Below are 13575 nucleotides of genomic sequence, written 5' to 3'. Positions count from 1 at the left end.
ATTTTTTAAGTTAAATAGCTATATGGTAAAATTTTAAGAGAAAAATGTAAGAAACAGCACCTAAGGTACTGTACATAAGTTTTGTCTTTTTAATTTTGGTATTTATTGTTTTTTTTTTTTGACTTGTAAGAAGTGAAAAACTTATAGGTATTTTCATAATACAAAGAAATAGTGTTTCTTCCTTTCACATTCATAATAAATTTTGTCATAAATTTAATGAATAAAATTTCATTATAAATATAAAAGAAAGAAGCACAATTTTTCGTACTTCGACAGTACCGGTAAAAGTATTGACTCCTCCGTATTTTAGTGTTTATGTTTTTTCAATTATCTTTAGAATTGATGATAGACCGATAGAGAGATTCTTTTTTTAAGCTTTGTTAAGACAGTATGTAGAGCAAATCCCATTGGCAGCATGGCTGAAACAAAATGCCAAGTGTTGGGCATTTAATTAACTCATGGTTAATTAACCCAACTCCCCCTTTAACCCATGGTTAAACCCATCTCTGTCTACACAATAGTTAAGCTCTTTTTAACATTCTCCATTTTCACACTTCTTCCCATATCCTATGTCTCTTCCTGTTTTGGTAAACCACTTTAGGTTACCAATATGCTACTACTTCTGCTACATCCTCTACATTAATAACCAAATTCAGTGACACAAACACCTACCCTTTATTATTTTTCTGTTTACTCTGTCTCTCTCTCTCTCTCTCTTTTTTGTGTGCGTACATTGTTGACAAGAAAAAAACTCAGATGAAGAGGTCTCCTGCATCTTCTTGTTCTTCATCTTCTTCATCTTCTTGTGTTGGTTCTGTGATTCCTCATCAATCAGAGAAGCCCAAAGCCAAGGCTAAGCGAGCTAAGAAAACTCACAACCCAGAGAAATGCCAGAATGGCAACTCAGCTGGCTCGGCTAGGAGAAGCTCAATTTACAGAGGAGTCACAAGGTGATCCTTCTATCTATTCTATATATGTTTTTCCTTAATGGGTTTTCATTTGCATGTATCATATTCCTCTTTTTGCATCAAAAAACACAGGCACAGATGGACTGGGAGATATGAAGCTCACCTTTGGGACAAGAGTTCCTGGAATAACATTCAGAACAAGAAAGGACGACAAGGTAATTTTGGTCTCTCTTCTTTTTTTTTTTTTAATGAAAAATTATAATTATATGAATAGTGAGAGAACCAAGGAGATCTGCAGTCTAATTTTTTTTAATTAATTAATTATAATATTATTTCACAATTTTTTTTTTTTAAATTTTAATAATTATAACTCTGGATTCTGAGTTCTGACTGTGTTTTCACTTTTTATTTCTGATAATCCCTGTCATTGCAACGTTCATTTGCACTATTGCCGCTGTTTAGTTTATTTGGGTAAGTCTCTATTTTAATTCTCAATCACTTTTCTTCTTTTAAATTTCTAATCTTTTGAGTTTTTTTAATAATGTGGAGGACAAAATGTAGTTATAAGTTAATTCACACTTGTGACAATGTGTAGGGGCATATGATAATGAAGAGGCTGCTGCTCATACTTATGACCTTGCTGCCCTTAAGTATTGGGGCCCTGGTACAACCTTGAATTTCCCGGTACATTTATCATTCTCTCTTTTTCTTTTTCTTTTTTCCCCTGGTTTTTCCACTTCTTGTACGTAATTCTCTTTTAGAAATTACCAATGATAATAAAATTTTGCCCCTTTCTTCTTAAATTTCATTTTCCCATAAAATAATGCAGATAGAGACTTATACAAAGGAACTTGAGGAAATGCAAAAGGTTACTAAGGAAGAATACTTGGCCTCATTGCGAAGAAGGAGCTCTGGATTTTCTAGAGGAGTGTCTAAGTATCGTGGGGTGGCGAGGTAGGAAAATTTTGCTATAATTAAATGAAAAAAAAAAAAAATTTAGTACTATTTAATATTTATTTCCTCAGTTTCACATTACTCAATTAGGCTCAACATGACCAAATTTTGGCAAGTACTAAAAGCAAGTTACTTTTTTTTTTTTTTTTTTTGGGAATTGAAGGCTTTGTGAGGAAGTTATTGGCTTAATGTTATTGTTGAATGTTGATAGGCATCACCATAATGGGCGTTGGGAAGCAAGAATTGGAAGAGTTTTTGGCAACAAATACCTGTACCTGGGAACTTACAGTAAGTTCTAATACTCTCTCTTTTTGATAGTGAATCTGGTATCTTTAATTGTTAAGTAGTAATTTTAGTCAATTCCCTACTTGTCTGTCACATCTTAACGAGCAACAACCAAAGTGTTTTTGCAACCAAAATTGCCCTCATAAAGTTCAAGCCCCACCCCCATCTACCAAATTGCCAACTTCTACGCTTCAATGCTCTACTTTTCAAAGCATTTTCCCCCAAATCTTATTCAATTTCAAAAACTTATGTCAATTTGTTAAGAAAATTTCAAGCACTATTCTTTCTCTGAAATTATTTTCCAGTAAAGATTTTTATTTATTTTTAGGTCTTACTGGTGTGGTGTCCAGCCTCATTCTCACCTTGGGAATATATGTGGGGAATTGTGTAAACTAACTTTGTGCCGACTAATTGCCAATTTCAAACCCCACCGTATCTTACTAGATGCCAATTTTCTCTAAATTTTTAGATGCCAATTTCAAACCCATAGCCTATAGGGTATCATTCAATAGGCTAATGGTGGGGCTTTGTTTTTTGCATCAATCCAAAAAAATTTATTCTTTATTTTTTACCCGTCAAACTAATTTTTAATAATTATTGTTAATAACTTATGTATAAATTTAGGAATAAACATTATATATAAATTTTTATAGGCGTTGACATGCTTGTAGTGATTGATGCATAATAAAATCATGTAAATGGTAAGTTTAGGTGTAATTGGTGTTGTTCCAATTACAAATTGTCGACTTAACAAGTTATGAAAGTGTTTAATTCTTAAAATACTCTGAAAAATAAGTTGAATTGTAATTTTTAATTTTTTAAAAATATGAGTTTTTAAAAGACTTTATTTAGTCAAAGACTTAAAAAAAAAAAGTCTAGTCAAAGACTCAAATGAACTAAATAAACGTATTTTAAAAAAATTTAAGTCAAACATAAATTGGGAATAAATAATTTGAGAAAAATTTATGTTCTTGACTTATTTATCCTAATAAGTTATAATTAGTCTAAGGATAAATACATTTTATAATTTTCTTTTCAAAACTGTTTGGCATGTTTTATTGATTGATTGATCCATAATAAAAGCATAATAAAAGCTGCATATATAGTAAGTTCAAGTAAAAGTAATGCATCCTTATCATAAATTGTCAACTTAATGAGGTATGGAAAATGTTGCATCCTTAACAATATTCTAAAAAATAAATTAATCTGTATTTTTTTTAAATGAGCTTTTAAAATACCATATCCAGTCCAATACACTAAAATAAACTAAAAACCAAGTTGATCAAAACACAGGCTATTACAAGAATGGTAAACAAAAGATAATTAAAGCGTAAGTGCAAGTTGTTACTTCTTTTCATCTGGGTTCACAAGACTATAACTAAGATCATTTTTTTTTTACCTGTTTATTGTTTAAACTTTGTAGTGAAATTGTTGTAATACATCTAATTTTATTTGAAAACAATACAGTGAATAATAGTTCCTTAATTACTAAGCATAAATTGTTGGTTGTAAGGCGTGAGTTGTGCACATTGCATGGAGACTTAGCTGGAGTGGCACCCGTACTACATGCACCAGTTTCCACCTAGAGAGCCCAATCAAATCAACCACTCGGTTTGACTCGATTGGCTCTCTCTCTCTCTCTCTCTCTCTCTCTCTCTCTCTGTAAATATGCACAAAAATGTTAAGGTCACACAATTGCCAGCAGAGTGGCACGTGACTTCCCTGCTTGTCCATGCTCATAAAGGGTTCAGTATTTTTTCAACACCTTTTTGATAGTGACAGGCACGAGGGCTCATGTGTTGGTGTACTTGGCAGAGAATGAATTCCTAGTGTGATCGTGTCCCATTTTCTTTGATATGCCTAGCTAGCTATCCTAAAATTTCACTACTCTTTTTTTTTATTTTTTTTTATTTTAATTTGATGAAATTCAATTTCCAAACTTTTAAGAGTTGACGTAGGGTTATTTGCCAAGTCCTTGATCACTCACCATCTTTGGTGGCTACTTATGTTTCTGAAAATTGGCAAGATTTAGACCCAATTATTTTGGTCTATAATTAATAGTCTACTTTATTGCTTTGGTTTTTGTGTACTTCAAAAAGTTGGTTTTTCATTAATTAAGGCACAAAAGATGGGTAGCCGACAAGTATTTGGTAGTACTAAAAAATCTGTCAAACTTTTTTTTTCAAACCAAAATAATTCCTATCTCATAGTACATTTATTAATTTTGTACATAACCCATTATATCTTTCTTTTTATTTTCCCAAGTAATTGTATTTTTCATATATATAAAATGGGCACCTTATTTTCAGAAATTATAATGATGATGGGTGTGATACAAGCTTTTCAAAGATTATAAAAGTGTTTGTTAGAGTATTTAAACAATATCTTTCGTTGTTTAAATAATATAACATTTTTTTTTTATAACATTTTTTTTATCTACAGCAGCATCTTCAAAAAATTTAAATAACATTTAGTATCGCCTTGAATCTTGAGAGGCGTAAAGAGGTTGGAACAGGATTTGGACTCTAATAGAGTCCTCATTTTGATTTGATACGCTGACAATTAAAGGTATATTTTTTCAGCTAAAAAACACTGGAAGTCAATAATATAAAAACATGAAACTTGTTAAAACTATCATGGGACCCGTGAGATTCGAATCCTAACCATACTAATAAAAGTTATCTGCCTTATAATATTCTGTTTAATTTATATAATTTTGGAACTTTTTTTTTTTTTTCTTTTGCTTTTTGAAGACACACAGGAAGAAGCAGCAGCAGCTTATGACATGGCAGCAATAGAGTACAGAGGAGCAAATGCTGTGACTAATTTTGACATCAGTAATTATATTGACCGCATGAAGAAGAAAATCCCTGGCTTTAATGCCCAAAGTTCTACTCAATCAGATGCAGCACTTGCCAACAATTGTCACACTCAATCAAAAGTAGAAGTGGACAATTGTCAACCTCAATCAAAAGTAGAAGTGGCAGTAGAGCAATTACAACAACAAAAGCAAGAAAAACAAGAAGAAGTGGGATTAGAAGAACAGCTTCAATATAATATCAGTACACAGCTCCCTCCTTGCATGGACACAACTTCTACAATGGTGGGAATGGAGCCTTCTAGGGAGCAAGAAGAAGACCCTTGGAGCTTTTTGGACAATGTTCCTGACCTCCCCATTGAAAAGCCATGCGAGTTAAATGACCTGTTTGACCACACAGGATTTGAGGATGACATTGATTTTATATTTGAAGCAGCAGCAGCAGCTGTGACACACCAAGATGTTGTTGATGTCAAAATGGATGGCATTTTGGATGATATTTCAGGTTTTGATGACACTCTCAAGGTTGTTGGTGTGTCAAGGAGCTTGGACAATATAATTGGGCAGGAGAGGCTGTTGTCTTCTTCTTCTTCTTCTTCTTCTTCTTCTTCTGCTATTTCTTCTCCATCTTCTTCTACTACAACCTCGGTTTCTTGTATCTATTCTGCTTGAACATTTTGGTCGTTGGGATTGTTGGGATTTGTTTTAGTTTGTTGGTGGGATCTTGTTGTGGGTAGGTGGATTGGAAAGATTCTCAATGTCTTTGGCCTTTTCTTTCTTCTTTTATTCATAGGTAAAGAAAATGGGTTTTTTTTTTTTTTTTTTTTTTTTTGATAAAAAAAATGGTTAAAGAGGACAACACAATGTGGTTACTGCCAAATGCCAATTAGGTTTTTTTTTTCATCTTTAATTTATCAAATGGGGTTTGATTTTAATTTATTTTAATATAATTAAAATAAATAATGTTCCAACTTTTATATGATTACTTCGCTTTCTACTTATACGATACAATTTCTACTTATAATATATACCTCAAAAATCACATAAATCTATAATATAATAAATTAAATTTGAAACTTTCAAGTTTAGGTCATGCCTCAAATTAATGAATCCATCACTTAATTAATCGAATCATAATCAATTTTATTTTAATAGAATATATATTGTTTTTGGACTCCTAGTCCTAGCTAATAGAATAAATTATGCTTGCAAGTTTTCTGACCGACCTAAAGAAGGAGGAGGACGCTGCCTCGCATAAAATGGCCTAGAACAGGGGACTTGTAACCTTGTTAATCACATACAAAGAAACCAAAAAAACCAGTAGGTCATATCCACAGTCCTCCGGGGCCTCGGGACAAGGGGAGCAGTTGGAGCCTTGGGGGACAAGTCTGCTCAATTGATGCTGTGACATTTTCTTCTAGATCAGACTTTTGTACAATATTCCTGAGCTAACCCCAGCTCTGAGTTTCTTTTCGGGCTGTGAGTTTCAGATCTTTCTTTAAGCACTAGTAGTACTAGTACGGTAAGTGTTAGATTTAAATCCTTTTCTTCTTTAACTAACTTTGAGACCAATAAAGTCCACATCTTCTTTAACTAACCTTGAGATTAATAAGGCATTATTTGATATTAACCCTCTCAAAGTCCTACCGGCCGATGGCATGTCAACTCTGTTTTACCCACACTTTTGGCAAATTGTGGGGTACCCCACACCACCAACAAGGTAACAAGTCATGAGTGTGGTACAATTTTTGAAAACAAATAGGGTGTTGATAATGTTGTTTTAGTAATGTTGTTTGTATTTTTTTAAAATGCGTGTGAGTAAAAAAGTATATAAATATGTGTGTAATGTTTTTTAAAAACTGAAAACACATATACCAAACGACCTCCAAAATATCTAAAACAAAGAAGATAGTAGACAATCCATTTTGTGAGAGTTAACTAACTCAAGTCCTTTACCTTAGTGATGAACTAGAACATATTAGAATTATCATATTAATAGGATATGAAATTTTTCTTAGAGATTTCAAAGTAGATGTCTTGTTGGATAGCTAATGAGCAATTAACAATTAGCAGAGCACATAATGAGGAGCTATGGGTTCAAAAGAGCCCCTTTAGTATGGAATTTGGTCATGCCATTAGTAGATGTGGCAAACGGATTGGGCCAAATCAATTGGGTTACGATTGAGTCGAGTTGGGTTTGGGTTGACTTATATATTTTTCAAATGAAAAAAATAAAAATAAAACATGTATTTGTTATTTAGTAAGTCTTGCAACTTTCCTAAAAAAAAAAATGTAAGTCTTGCAACAAATTATTTGGTATGAAATGCATTAATTTTGATTCACCTATGTCAAGAAAGAGCTCAAATCAACAAATTAATAGTTGTTCATTAGTTTCTCAAAAAAAAATTGTTCATTAATAATAAAATCATACAAATCCAAATATTATAAGCCAAAACAAAGCATCACAAACACAAAGCAGTCTGATCTACTATTTGAAAATCTAATTAAAACAATCACACATGTTCTATTTCCACACAATATTTAACATCTCAAAATAGAAAACAAAATTACAAATGCCCTATTGGATAGTTAATTTGACAAAAAATAAAAGAAAATAAGAAATTTACAATCTTAAAAGCCTATTTCATCAAGACCTGTAAAAAATATATAAAAGACTAAGCTTACTGTCATTGCTCTGTCTGCAAAACTTGAAATGCAAAAGACTAAGCTTACCACCATTGCTTTATCCACCAAGCGTCTACCGTCTAACCTCACTTCTTAAAATTCCTTTATGTATTGATTCCTTGTAAATGTCCCACGATTAAACCCTACTTTAAACCCCATTTCTTTCTCTCTTTCTCTTTTATAAATTTCCCATTCTCATACTCTAATTGTTTTTTGGTTTTTTGTTGTTTGCAGCGTTATATAGATTGTTTGTTGCATTAAGTTAGATTTTTTTCAATTTTGAGGTCACTACAAAGACAATGAGCTTCTATAGACTTCGCCATTCTTTGTTGCGATCTTCTCGCTTTAGAGTAAGCTCTCCTTTTTTTTTTTCTTTTTTTTTTTAAATAATAAAAATAAAAATAATGGCATTCCATTGGCATTACAATTGTCAATTGAGGAAAGCCGGAAACAAACAAGTAAACTAACTAAGTCTGAATTTTATTTAAAAAATAATTAAAAATGGGTTAGATCACATGCTAGATAGTTGATCCAACCCAACCTTAAAAAAAGGTCAGGTCACAGATCAACTAGTATTTACTCTGAGTAAAAATAATTCAGGCTTGGATTGAATTATTGAGTCCTAGTCCAATTTTGTCATGTCTAACCATTAGATAAGAAGCCCTTCTCGCGCATCAACCAATCATCTAAAAAATGCATAAAAAAATGGATTTTACACTCGATAGGAGCATAAAATTATGGTTCTACATGCATAAAATTGATATAGTAAAACACATTTTTGGTTTGGCACACATTTTGAGATAGTTATGGAATTCCAAAAAAGTTTCATTTAAACCTTTTACCACAATTTTTGTTGGTAGCTAGTTCGTTTAAATAATTTTTAGTACAAACTTTGAGATTGAATTGAAATTTACTCAAATTTCTAAGGTTAAATAAAATTATTCAGCCAAGACCTTGTAACTCAACTATTTGCACTCCTGATGTGTCCATTACATCCAATATTGAAATCCCCCCTCTACCATTGTAATTATCAAATTATTAAAATATATATGCACACACACATTTGGCTTATTGCACGCATGAGCGTGTGTGATGAGGCTCTTTTTTTTTTTTTTTTCTTTGTTATTGGCTTTAATATCATAATTTTCAATTTATTCCAATTCAAAGTTTACGTATTTCTCGAATAATATCTGTATTCATGAATTACTGATACAGTCAGAGCGTAGTGAGCCTAGCACCCAAAAAAAATAAACACGCACACAAATAGTATTGAAATCATATGTTTGTGGGAGAATGTGTTCGTTACAAAAGAACTACAAACTTGTCTAATCGGCAACAAGCCACTGTTTACAGTGAAAAACTAAATTAAAACTTACTGACTCATTAACCACAGCGTGCCATATTCACTGTGTTGTTTCATTGCCTAGAGACATGTGGATCGTTGGGTGCCTAGTAACATTAATCTTGATTGTATCCATAGGTGGAATTTTGATAATTACCTACAATACCTCTATATTTGAAACTCAAATAGAGACACCACTACTTTTATTTCAAATTATCTTACATCAATTCAAAAGGCAAATTTTGTAATTTTCTTGTTCTCAAAATTTAATGTAGATGCAGATAGTAAACCTTCTAAATGATCCAATATATTCTTCTCTTGATAGACTTTCCATTTCTTTCAATTCTTTCTAAAACAAGTCAACACAAAAAGAGCAATTAATCTCATCCCCCTTCCTCTCTCTCTCTCTCTCTCTCTCTCTCTCTCTCTCTATATATATATATATTTGTGTGTGTTTTTTTCTCAAAAAAAAAAAAAAAAAAAAACTACCACACATCCTTGATGCGATAGTCACTCCACAAGTATAAGTGCTTCAAGTCTCCAGGAGGGAGCTTCACACACATATACACTTAGATTAAGTTAGAGTAGAATTCTATCTTGTATAAAAAAAAAAAGAAAAAAGAAAAAAGAAAAAAGAAAAAAGAGCAATTAAAAAAATTACCAGAATATATGAATGCTGCTAGCTACGTCATTTGTATGTGTGGTTAGTTATGCATCATCATATATAAACATCTGAAAATTCAACAATGCTAGAGAGTGAGAATAATAAAATAGCATTCAAATTGAAAATTTTACAAATTATTATAATTAAAAAAAAAAGGCCCATTGCACTACTCTATCACCACAAACATTAGCTAAACTTCAACCCCAAAATTGACACCTATGATATCAAAAACATTTATAAAAGGGGGGAAAAAAAAAGGATCTACTATCAGCCAAAACTTTGTTTTCCTAATCAAGTAATATTCTTAAGTATTTGTGAAGAGCTAGAGAAAGAGAAAAAACCTTACATAAATTAGAATAGAAATTGGAGAAGGCACTTCGATTTTAGGTGTGAAGTCATATGGCATTATAATACATAGCATAGAGAGAGATGAGAGTATCATATGTGAGAGTTTTTATTTAAGACAATGATTCAATCAAATTGGGTGGTTATGTTTTGAATGTGGAGTTCTTCACAAAGTTGAATTGTTTTTAAAATTTGAATTTAAAGAAAGAAAAAAAAAAAAAAGGATGGACAGGTGGGGAGGAAGACTAGTTAAATATATATATATTTAAAAAAAAAAAAAAAAAGGAAAGAAGAGGTGAACATACGAATGATTTTTGTGGGATTGTATGAAAAAGAAAAAAAAGAATAGAGTTAAGAGTTAAGATCCGTTTTAGTTGGGAAGATGGAAAAGTGAGATAATAGAAAATATTTTATTTTTCCTCATTTGTGTTTGATTAGAGGAGTGGAAAAATAGATAAATGGAAAGCTTTTTGGGTTTGATTGAGAAGAAAACTTTTTGGATGGCTTTATAGATCTACTGACTTCATATCACACACTCACAGCCACTCAAGAAAACACATGATGGGGAGACAAGGGGTCCACGGTTTTATGGGGGTACATGTTCTTCCACTGGTACAAGGAAATGTTAGCATGAGTCAAGTGATTCCATTTCCTTTTTACTCTGTATACAAAGTATATTACAATCAAAAAATATTTTCTATCAGTTATCTAAAAAAAAAAAGAAGAAGAAAAATAAGAGAATAAAAAATATGGTTTGTATAAATTTACTATCATGTTCCTATTAGATAAAAAATTCTAGAATTATATTTTTTTTAGATAAAAAAGAGTAACGAATTATATTTTTATTAAAAAAAATATAGTGCACTTCGTTGAGAGAGAGAGAGAGAGAGAGAGAGAAAATCCAAAAGAAATGTGAAAAAAAAGGATGGAAAAAAAAACATATGAAAGGAAAAAAGGATGAACAATGCACACAAAAAAAGGGGTAGGATGTAGGAATGAAAAGTAGTAAAAAAAAGAACGAAAAAAATAGGACAAAGTGAGAAAAAAGAGTCTAAAAAAAAGGGGATAAAAGGAAAGAATGAAGAGTTTTAAAAAAATTGGACAAGGTGAGAGTAAAAGTTAGTTGCACAATGCATAAGGGGGCGATTTGGTCTCTTCAAGTGGATTTTTTTTTCCTTTAAGTTTTCTCCTCAAATTGGAGAGATTGCAATTTGGTGGGCTAGGGGAGAAAATCCCTAGGCCTCACCAGTTTTTCTTCTCATTTTCTTCTCTTATCAAACACACCAAAATACAATTTTCTCTCCTTTTTTCTCTCCTGTTTTTTTCATCCTTCCTGAAATTTACCCAATCAAATGAACCCTGAGAGTTAGTGCGGACTGTGAAGTAACCATGAGATGAATGACAGGTATGACTAATTAAAAAAAGAAAAAGAAAACAAACAGGTAAGTCTTTTTCTTTTTTTGGGTTTTTAATTTAAGAGTAAAACAGTTTTATATGAGTAAAACATGGTGAGTGGATATAAGAGTGGTTGAGTGGGTTCATATTTTTTTGGGTAGAGATCGATGAAATTTGTTATTTGACTTTATAATCCCTATTTTTAAGAGAACTCATTGTCAATTGATAAGGGTATTTTTCAAACCTACAAAAAAGTCCAGTCTAATTTATGGGGAGTTTTGTAATGTTGTTGACCATATTACTCCAACATTTGTAGTAAAAATTTCATTCTTTACCGGATGAGGTATTTTTGATCTTCACAAAAAGTCCAAATTAAATAGAGGAATCCTGTTTATATATATATGGGTTGAGTTCAAGTTAAACCTAGTGTAACTTTAAGTAATGTTCTACCAACCAATAGTTTTTAATTAGATGTAATTTTTGACAAATCCACCATTAGATTACGTTATCTTCGTATATTCTCTATGTTTGCAAAATTTCAAGGTGATCAAATATCAATAGCCATGTCATCAATTAATTATTTAAATTCAAATTTTTGTAGTTTGAGATAATGCATAAAAGATTAATTTATGCATCGAATGGTAAATTACATTTGATTGACATGAAATTTGGCATATATTTTAAGGACATATAGAACATGTAATTCAGTGGTTGAATTTTTAAAATATGAATTCAATAGTAAGTTATTGAGTGATATAACATTGTTTAGAGTTACATCAGGTATAATTTGAATCTAACTATATATATATATATATATATATATATATATATATATATGTATGTATGTATGTATGAATGTATTAACAAGCACTATGTAGTGTTTTTTAAGGTTGGACTAATGTGGGTTCTACTTAGTAAAAAAATTAGATAAATTAAAAAAAACATAAAAGTAGCCCCACATTTTATTTTAATATTATATTTCTTTCTATGAAGCTGGCTCTACAGCTTATAAAGATAAAAAAAAAGGACATAAAACTGAAAAAAGACAAAAAACTGCCAAAAAAAGTAAAGAAAAGTTGATGATAAGGTGCCCGTTAACACAACCCTAATGAATAATTACACTATACCATTCTAAATTATACCACAATTACACTTTCCACTATAAACTTTTAGAATGCATAGTTAGCCCTTAAACTATAACTTGTGTTATAAGGTAAAAAAAAAAAAAAAAATGTTTTAGAAACTTTGAGATTTAAAGTTCACTAGCTTATCACTTCTTAAGTTTAATTTCCAAGCTCTGTGTCCCTCTCTCCCTTTTTTTTAAGAAGGAAAAAAAGTAATTTCCTTATATAGTAGATTTACTCATCCATAATTGTTACACAGAAGCGTATTTGGAAATCCTCCATCTCTGTCACCCTCTCTTAATATTCAATTTGTGGGAAAATCAAGCTGTTCAACCCACAAGGTATCACTAAATCACACTCTCTTCTCTTAACTCATGCACACTTCTATTCTCATCTTTTGCTACAATTCTCATCGTTGAACTTGTACTGTTTTATTGTTGAATTCATAACACTATGCTTTTAGTCTTTCCTTGTATGTATTTTCCCTCTTTCGGCCTTTGTGTTGTAAGCTAGAAATGCAACAGTAACTATCAAAGGCCATTCATTGGTGTGTTTTTAAGCTTATAACCCCTCAAAAATTTAGGCTCAATTACAAAAAAAAAGCCCCCAATAACCATCAAACGAAAACAGTTTCAACATTTGATATAAGAAAGTGAAAAATCTCATGAATTGATAGAGTTGGTGAGTTAAACTTAAGACCTTTAAGTTTACGTCATGCCCAAGATTAGCGAGCTCACCACTTAGGTAGTTGAAATGGTATCTCAACTTTTGATTGGCTTATGAGATACTTCAAAAATCTCATGAATTGATAGTGTGATGAATTGAACTTAAGACTTTTGAGTTTGTATTACGCTCTAGACTAATGAGCTCACCATCTAGGTAACCCAATGGGATCATAGAGATGGTTGTATATGTACATCATCTACTTAAGAGAGAGAGAGAGAGAGAGAGAGAGAGAGAGAGAGAGAGAGAGAGATCTAACTTTATTTGATAAGCGTTGAAATAGGTAGATGGAAGAAAAAAAAGAAATTAGATATGTATAGGCGGATAGGCCT

The 13575-nt window shown here is 31.4% G+C and overlaps 1 protein-coding gene across 1 annotated transcript; it reads left to right on the top strand.

Annotated features, from left to right (window-relative positions):
* Window positions 1-644: 644 nt before the first annotated feature.
* On the top strand, window positions 645-5768 carry LOC142615251 (ethylene-responsive transcription factor WRI1-like). The gene is made up of 7 exons (XM_075787980.1): window positions 645-950; window positions 1041-1123; window positions 1371-1379; window positions 1504-1592; window positions 1738-1862; window positions 2074-2150; window positions 4901-5768. Exons 1-7 carry the CDS (start codon window positions 757-759, stop codon window positions 5635-5637), a joined length of 1314 nt encoding a protein of 437 aa, XP_075644095.1. The 5' UTR covers window positions 645-756; the 3' UTR covers window positions 5638-5768.
* The last annotated feature ends 7807 nt before the right edge of the window (window positions 5769-13575 follow it).

The sequence above is a fragment of the Castanea sativa genome, chromosome 11 (assembly GCF_040712315.1).
Source record: "Castanea sativa cultivar Marrone di Chiusa Pesio chromosome 11, ASM4071231v1".
Taxonomy (NCBI): domain Eukaryota; kingdom Viridiplantae; phylum Streptophyta; class Magnoliopsida; order Fagales; family Fagaceae; genus Castanea; species Castanea sativa.
Note: the sequence above shows the minus strand (reverse complement) of the source record. Positions and strands in the feature narration are given on the sequence as shown.

Bases quoted from the DNA above. Each gene is read 5' to 3' on its own strand.
- LOC142615251 (XM_075787980.1), top strand. From the start codon at position 757: ATGAAGAGGTCTCCTGCATCTTCTTGTTCTTCATCTTCTTCATCTTCT. The intron at 951-1,040 runs GTGATCCTTCTA...CAAAAAACACAG, and splicing joins ATTTACAGAGGAGTCACAAG to GCACAGATGGACTGGGAGAT. The intron at 2,151-4,900 runs GTAAGTTCTAAT...TGCTTTTTGAAG, and splicing joins CCTGTACCTGGGAACTTACA to ACACACAGGAAGAAGCAGCA.